Source organism: Solea senegalensis, linkage group LG18 (genome assembly GCF_019176455.1).
Source record: "Solea senegalensis isolate Sse05_10M linkage group LG18, IFAPA_SoseM_1, whole genome shotgun sequence".
In the NCBI taxonomy this organism is placed as follows: Eukaryota; Metazoa; Chordata; class Actinopteri; order Pleuronectiformes; family Soleidae; genus Solea; species Solea senegalensis.
This window is the reverse complement of record NC_058041.1, coordinates 18,451,030-18,460,290: the sequence shown is the minus strand read 5'-3', so window position 1 is coordinate 18,460,290 and position 9,261 is coordinate 18,451,030. Positions and strand designations below refer to the sequence as shown.

General features: G+C 38.0%; 1 protein-coding gene across 1 annotated transcript in view; it reads left to right on the top strand.

Annotated features, from left to right (window-relative positions):
- The first annotated feature begins 3,532 nt into the window (after positions 1-3,532).
- LOC122759571 (pleckstrin homology domain-containing family A member 1-like) overlaps positions 3,533-9,261 on the top strand; it is a 12,581-nt gene continuing 6,852 nt past the window's right edge. Inside the window, exons 1-6 of the mRNA XM_044014502.1 lie at positions 3,533-3,608; positions 4,435-4,623; positions 4,764-4,820; positions 4,986-5,031; positions 6,893-6,990; positions 7,112-7,234. Of these exons, the coding sequence (XP_043870437.1) occupies positions 4,483-4,623; positions 4,764-4,820; positions 4,986-5,031; positions 6,893-6,990; positions 7,112-7,234 (465 nt within the window). The 5' untranslated portion in view covers positions 3,533-3,608; positions 4,435-4,482. The remainder of the gene's footprint in view (positions 3,609-4,434; positions 4,624-4,763; positions 4,821-4,985; positions 5,032-6,892; positions 6,991-7,111; positions 7,235-9,261) is intronic.

Sequence of the window (9,261 nt, the reverse complement as noted above, 5' to 3'; positions counted from 1 at the left end):
CTGTCATGTTACATATGTCATGTTACATATGTCATGTGACTAGATCTGTCATGTTACACCTGTCATGTGATAACATCTGTCATGTAATGACATCTGTCATGTAATGACATCTGTCATGTAATGACATCTGTCATGTGATTACATCCGTCATGTTACATCTGTCATGTTACATCCGTCATGACATCTGTCATGATTACATCTGGTCATGTGATTGGCATCTGTCATGTGACTAGATCTGTCATGTGATTACATCCGCTGGGCGTGACCAGATCTGTCAGCGTTACATCTGTCATGTTGAGCATCTGTCGCGTGACCACATCTGTCATGTCATATCTGTCTTGTTACATATGTCATGTGACTAGATCTGTCATGTTACACCTGTCATGTGATTACATCTTTCATGTGATTACATCTGTTATGTGATTACATCCGTCACGTTACATATGTCATGTTACATATGTCATGTTACATATGTCATGTTACATATGTCATGTTACTACATCTGTCATGTTACATCTGTCATGTGACTACATCTGTCATGTGATTACATCTGTCATGTGACTACATCTGTCATGTGATTACATCTGTCATGTAATTACATCTGTCATGTGATTACATCTGTCATGTGACTAGATCTGTCATGTTACATCTGTCATGTAACCACATCTGTCATGTGACTACATCTGTCATGTGACTACATCTGTCATGTGACTACATCTGTCATGTGATTACATCTGTCATGTTACATATGTCATGTCTCATATGTCATGTGACTAGATCTGTCATGTTACCCTGTCATGTGATTACATCTGTCATGTGATTACATCTGTTATGTGATTACATCCGTCACGTTACATCTGTCATGTTACATCTGTCATGTGACTACATCTGTCATGTTACATTTGTCATGTGATAAACATCTGTCATGTTACACCTGTCATGTTACATATGTCATGTGACTAGATCTGTCATGTTACACCTGTCATGTGATTACATCTGTCATGTGATTACATCCGTCACGTTACATCTGTCATGTTACATATGTCATGTTACATATGTCATGTTACATATGTCATGTGACTACATCTGTCATGTTACATCTGTCATGTGACTAGATGACTCATCATCACCATTATTATTATTTTGTAATTAAAAAGTCGATATCAGTAACTGTATAAACTTGTAACCTGATACAGTTGTTGTGTATCTGCTGCTGGTCTCCCTCTCTCTCTTCTGTCTCTCCCTCATCTCCCTCTTGTCCTTTCTCTCCCCCCATTTTCTGTCCCCCACCTCTCCACTGTCCCCCATTTTTCCTTTCACCCCAACCGGTCGAGGCAGATGACCGCACATCTCTGAGCCTGGTTCTGTCAGAGATTTCTTCCTGTTAAGAGGGAGTTTTTCCTCTCCACTGATGCCTAGTGCTTGCTCATTGTGTGAACTGTTGGGTTTCTCTGCTCTCTTTGATGTTATCTATGTACAGTGCCTTGAGATAATGTATGTTATGATTTGGCGCTATACAAATAAAATTGAATTGAATTGAATCTGTCATGTGACTACATCTGTCATGTGACTACATCTGTCATGTTACATCTGTCATGTGATTACATCTGTCATGATGTGACTACATCTGTCATGTGACTACATCTGTCATGTTACATCTGTCATGTTACATTTGTCATGTGACTAGATCTGTCATGTTACACCTGTCATGTGATTACATCTGTCACGTTACATCTGTCATGTTACATCTGTCATGTTACATATGTCATGTTACATATGTCATGTGACTACATCTGTCATGTTACATCTGTCATGTGACTAGATCTGTCATGTTACATCTGTCATGTGACTTCATCTGTCATGTGACTAGATCTGTCATGTTACACCTGTCATGTTACATCTGTCATGTGACTACATCTGTCATGTGACTACATCTGTCATGTGATTACATCTGTCATGTAATGACACCTGTCATGTAATTACATCTGTCATGTGATTACATCTGTCATGTTACATCTGTCATGTTACATCTGTCATGTGACTACATCTGTCATGTGATTACATCTGTCATTTAATGACACCTGTCATTTAATGACACCTGTCATGTAATTACATCTGTCATGTGATTACATCTGTCATAATTACATCTGTCGTACATCTGTCATATTACATCTGTCATGTGATTACATCTGTCATGTGACTTGATCTGTCATGTTACATCTGTCATGTGACTACATCTGTCATGTTACATCTGTTACATCTGTCATGTACACCTGTCATGATTACACCTGTCATGTGGTTACATCTGTCATGTTACATCTGTCATGTTACATCTGTCATGTGACATCTGTGATTACATCTGTCATGTGACTACATATGTCATGTTACATCAGTCATGTGACTACATATGTCATGTTACATCAGTCATGTGACTACATCTGTCATGTGACTAAATCTGTTATGTTACATCTGTCATGTGACTATATCTGTCATGTTACACCTGTCATGTGTCATGTTACCTGTCATGTTACATCCGTCATGTGATTACATCTGTCATGTAATTACATCTGTCATGTTACATCTGTCATGTGACTACATCTGTTATGTTACATCTGTCATGTGACTATATCTCATGTTACACTGTCATGTCAATGTACTATATCTGTCATGTTACATCTGTCATGTGACTATATCTGTCATGTTACATCTGTCATGTTACACCTGTCATGTTACATCTGTTATGTTACATCAGTCATGCGATTACATCTGTCATGTGACTAGATCTGTCATGTTATATCTGTCATGTGACTACATCTGTCATGTGATATTTGATTGGTTAAATCTGAAGCGTCAAGTTAACAATGACATGAGTGTGAAAAACATGTCTGCCTTCAAAGTAAGAGCAAAACTGTGTCCAATTAATGCTATGAATATATTTAAGTGATGACGTCAAAATATGTGAAACCTCGATTACAACCCAATCAAATCAAAAGGAACAAAAGTACACAAACAAACAAAACTAGCAAAACAAGTTTGTTTCATTTTCTAGGTTAATTTTAAACCGCACCAGTACCTTAACTCACCACCAGTTAACCAGTGACAATGAGTTAAAACTCATAATAAACTTTCCAAAATCAGTTAAACAAAGTCAGCAAATAAAGTTATTAAGTTAAAATTATTTTCAGCAAATAAAGAAAACACAGCTGTCACAAAGGAATTAGTCAAATGAAAATTGATGAATGGATGAAACTCAAATGAACTCATAACTCTTTGATTTTCATGTCATGTCATGTTACAGTTTTTAAAGGAATTATTAACTTTTGATTAAGTTTAAATGTATACAACGGAACCACATTTTAATGTTCACATCTTTATAACGTGTCTTTGTTTTTGTATGTTGTATTGAAAACAGTTGTTTCATGAAAAGTCACAGCTTTTATTCTGAAATCTCATAGCGGAAGTTGCGAGAGAGTGTGTGTGTGTGTGTGTGTGTGTGTGTGTGTGTGTGTGTGTGTGTGAGAGAGAGAGAGAGAGAGAGCGTTGACGCTGCCTGGTGCCGGACAGCTGCTGCTGCTGCTCCACACTCTGGACCCGGACTCATCAGAACTGTAAGTAAGCCTTCGATCCTCCACTGTTTACTTCCTGTCAGCTGATCCACGCGCCGTTTGTTTAAGTAAACAACAACAAGAAAAACATGACGCCAGGAAGAGAAAGTGTCGAAGAGACGGCGAGAGAAGAGGCGGGAGGGGAAATGTTTGTTAGGCCTACGAGAGAAGAACACGAAAGTTCTGCATCAACACCGAACTCTTCTTCTTCATCTCCATCGTCATTACTATCATTATTCTCTTCCCTACAAATAAGTTCCTCTGTTGTTTCATTTCATTTTTATTTTTATTTTTATTTACACTTTCAATTTCATGTTGACTTCTCTTTAGTTTTCTACATAATGTTAAAGTAAATATAACTCACACTTGTAAACCTCTCACTCTCCCACAGAGAAAACCAGTGATTTTAACATCACAGCACACAGGAGATGTGGATCCACTGCTGCCTCCATCACTAAGTTCAAATGTCTTATTTTGTCACTTCATCGAGATTGACCTCAGTGACACAAAGTGACCACACGAGGCAGCAGAGGACCAGCAGCTCCTGTGTCCCCGCAGCTAAAATCACTGACTGTAATACAGCAGATAAAGACGTGAACATGCGACATAGAAGTCGCAGGAACTTAAACTGAATTTTTGGGGGTTGTTGTCTTTTAACTGGAAGGTTGTGGGTTAGATTCCCGGCTTGCCCAGTCTTCATGTGCCCTTGGGCAAAACACTGAAACGCTCTTTTTCTGTTTCAACTCTACGCAGTGCACCTTTAACGCGTTGCTAACTGAAGTCGTGTGTGTCATGTGTGTCGTGTGTGTGTCATGTGACGTGGAGGCAGCCTGGATCCTGTGATGCTCCACAGTGGATCAGCTGTTTTGGGGTCGCGATGCCGTACGTGGACCGACAGAACCGCTTCTGTGGCTTCCTGGACGTCGAGGAGGACGAGAGCAGCGGCCGGTTCCTGCGCCGATACTTCATCCTGGACAAGCAGCAGGGCAGTCTACTGTGGTACATGGACAACCCACAGGTGGCGCTATGTGTTCTCTGCTGGTGTCTCCACATGGTTTCACGCAGATACACTTTATTTACAACCACACCTCTGAAAGTCCTGACCTGTGCCTTTACGGTGATGATGATGATGATGAAGGTGTCTTTGTCTTTGTCCAGAATCTGCCTAAAGGAGCAGAGAAGGTTGGATCCCTCAAACTCTCCTACATCTCCAAGGTGAGTCACCTCAGGCCTCACACGGTGGTGTAGTGGTCTGCACTGGTGCCGCACAGTGAGGTGGTGCAGTGGTGCAGTGGTTTGCACTGGTGCCACACAGTGAGGTGGTGCAGTGGTTTGAATTCCTGGCCTGTGATTGGCTGCTGACCCGTTCTGTCTCTGCAGGTCAACGATGCCACAAAACTCAGACCAAAGGCGGAGTTCTGCTTCGGTAAGTCCTCCATTTTGTCTCTCCTGGCTGCCATCTTGTTGTTTGTGCTATCTCATGTAAATGAAGGGGGAGGAGCCACAATGTGACATGTATTTGTGGGCGGAACATGAACGCTGATTAAAACACAGGTTGTTTTAATATTATTTGTACAACGTTTGACTACAACAACCAACCAACACACCAATGCCTTAGCTCCGCCCCCTAAAATTGTAATTACGTCTTGTTCAAATTCAAGATGGCTGCTTTGACCATCAACACTTCCAACGTCCATAGCATCATCATGTTAGCTCACTACAGGATTGGTAGACACATTTACTCATTCTACTGTTGATTGGCTCATGGAAGGAAGGGGGCGGGACATGTGTCGTATGCCGCCACCTTTGTCAGTGAGCGTCCATCTTTAGCTGAAGCCACGCCCCAACATGCAATACCACACCTGACCACCGGGCGTCAGACTGTAGAACCTAATGAACGGGACAAAGTGCTGAGTCAGTGCTGATCTCATGTTCAGGTGTTCAGGTGTGGTCACTTCTCTCCTTCCTTTGCAGTCTCCTTCATACCTACTCTTTCTTTGCTTCCTTCCCTTATTGTTCCTCCTGTGCTGCCTCATCCGTTGATTCCTCCCTCCTTCCCTCGTTCCTTTCCTCCCTCCCTCCCTCCCTCCTTTCTTTCCCCGTTAGTTTGATTTCCTCTCTTTTGTCCCTTGCTGCTTGTTGTTCTTCCCCTGGTGACCAACAGTAGCTTTTTGTCACTCAATAGGAGGAAACTGTACGCTGACCTTGACCTGTGTGTGTGTGTGTGTGTGTGTGTGTGTGTGCGCGCATGTGTGTGTATGTATGAGAGAGTGTGTGTGTTTGTGTGTGTAAGTTTACATCCTCTTGTTCTCAGTACAGAAACAAACTGATATTTTTAGATGATGATTTGCATCATGTTCTCATAAAGTCATGGAAACAACAATATGTTTACATGTGCGTAGAGTTATTGTAACGTTAAAGTGAAGTTACTGTCAAGTTTAAGTACAGTTTCTGTTAAGTTAATGTAAAGCTAAAGTGAAGTTACTGTTAAGTTAATGTAAAGCTAAAGTGAAGTTACTGTTAAGTTATTGTAAAGTTAATATCAAGTTACTCTAAAGGTTACTGTAACGTTAATGTAAAGTTTAAAGTAAAGTTACTGTCAAGTTTAAAGTAAAGTTACTGTCAAGTTACTGTAAAGTTTAAGTACAGTCACTGTCAAGTTACTGTAAAGTTTAAGTACAGTCACTGTTAAGTTAATGTAAAGCTAAAGTGAAGTTACTGTTAAGTTATTGTAAAGTTAATGTCAAGTTACTGTAAAGTTTAAAGTAAAGTTAATGTAAAGCCACAGTGAAGTTACTGTTAAGTTATTGTAAAGTTAATGTCAAGTTAATGTAAAGTTTAAAGTAAAGTTACTGTAAAGTTTAAAGTAAAGTTAATGTAAAGCTAAAGTGAAGTTACTGTTAAGTTATTGTAAAGTTTAAAGTAAAGTTACTGTAAAGTTTAAAGTAAAGTTACTGTAAAGTTTAAAGTAAAGTTACTGTAAAGTTAAAAGTTTAACTCTGATGTCAAACACATTTAGTTTGTGTCCGTTTAACAATAAACTCTCTGTCTCCCTCTGTGTCTATCAGTGGTACTGCAGCGTCATGTTTAGGCTTTTCATTTCTTCTTCATGGGAGAAGAATGTTTGTGACACAGTTACACATGAGTCCTTTGAAATGTTTACTGTAGGTGAAACATGACTCAGCACTAAAGTGTCTTTAATAAATGATGCGGAATGATTGAATCTGTGATTCTGTATCTTACACACTAACCTCTCTAATAATGTGTGTGTGTCTCTCTCTCTAAAGTCATAAACGCTGGAATGAGGAAGTTTTACCTTCAGGCTAATGACCAACAGGATTTAGTGGAATGGATCAGCGTCCTCAACAATGCCACAAAGATTACTGTGAGACACACACACACACACACACACACAATCACAAACATCTTTGAGTACTGAGTCGAGTGTGTGACAGTCAGACTGTGTGTGTGTGTGTCCCTGTGTGCGTGTGTGTGTGTATTGTCAGGTGCCAAAGTCCAGTGAGGCTCACACTGTCCACGATGTGACTCAGGACACGCCCGGAACGTTGAAACCCGTCTCCTACAAGACAGAGATCATAGGAGGAGTCCCCATCATCACTGCTACACAGGTAACACACACACACACACTGTCTCCTCTGTGTATGTGTGTGTGTGTGTGTGTGAGCAGGTTCAGTCCTGTCTGAAATGGTATGCAGCCACAAACACTCCAGCCGCTGAAGACAAGTAACGGCTGGTTTTATTTCCACGACTGAAGGACTTTTAAAAGAACTTCCAGTGAAATAAAAGCACTTTATTTCACTGAGATTGTTTTTGTTTTTTAAAACTTTATTGATCAACATGGTCATGACATTTTGTGTAAAACATATATGTAAGTAGACCTCCATAACTAACATATATGTGTGACCATGAAAACCAGTTAATATATGTAAGTAGACCTCCATAACTAACATATATGTGTGACCATGAAAACAAGTTAATATATGTAAGTAGACCTCCATAACTAACATATATGTGTGACCATGAAAACAAGTTAATATATGTAAGTAGACCTCCATAACTAACATATATATGTGACCATGAAAACAAGTTAATATATGTAAGTAGACCTCCATAACTAACATGTATGTGACCATGAAAACAAGTCAATATATGTAAGTAGACCATAACTAACATATATATGTGACCATGAAAACAAGTTACCTAATATATGTGACCATGAACAAGTCAATATATGTAAGTAGACCATAACTAACATATATATGTGACCATGAAAACAAGTTAATATATGTAAGTAGACCTCCATAACTAACATATATGTGACCGTGAAAACAAGTTAATATATGTAAGTAGACCTCCATAACTAACATATATATGTGACCATGAAAACAAGTTAATATATGTAAGTAGACCTCCATAACTAACATATATGTGATCATGAAAACAAGTTAATATATGTAAGTAGACCTCCATAACTAACATATATGTGACCATGAAAACCAGTTAATATATGTAAGTAGACCTCCATAACTAACATATGTGTGACCATGAAGACAAGTTAATATATGTAAGTGGACCTCCATAACTAACATATATATCATGACAAGAAAACAAGTTAATATATGTAGAAGTAGACCTCACATAACTAACATATATGTGACCATGAAAACAAGTTAATATATGTAAGTAGACCTCATAACTAACATATATATGTGACCATGAGAAAACAAGTCAATATATGTAAGTAGACCTCCATAACTTCTTTATATATATGTGACCATGAAAACAAGTTAATATATGTAAGTAAACCTCCATAACTAACATATATGTGTGACCATGAAAACAAGTTAATATATGTAAGTAGACCTCCATAACTAACATATATGTGACCGTGAAAACAAGTTAATATATGTAAGTAGACCTCCATAACTAACATATATGTGACCATGAAAACAAGTTAATATATGTAAGTAGACCTCATAACTAACATATATGTGACCATGAAAACAAGTCAATATATGTAAGTAGACCGTAACTAACATATGTATGTGACCATGAAAACAAGTCAATATATGTAAGTAGACCATAACTAACATATATATGTGACCATGAAAACAAGTTAATATATGTAAGTAGACCTCCATAACTAACATATATGTGACCATGAAAACAATTTTATATGTAAGTAGACCTCCATAACTAACATATAGGTAACCATTAAGACAAGTTAATAAGTTAATATATGTAGTAGACCCCATAACATATATGTGACCATGAAAACAAGTTAATATATGTAAAGACCTCCATAACTAACATATATGTGACCATGAAAACAAGTTAATATATGTAAGTAGACCTCATAATAACATATATGTGACCATTAATTATATGTAAGTAGACCTCCATAACTCAATATATATATGTGACCAAAAACAAGTTAATATATGTAAGTAGACCTCCATAACTAACATATATGTGACCATGAAAACAAGTTAATATATGTAAGTAGACTCCATAACTTATATATGTGACCATGAAAACAAGTTAATATATAAGTAGACCTCCATAACATATATGTGACCATGAAAACAAGTTATATGTAAGTAGACCTCCATAACTAACATATATGTGACCATGA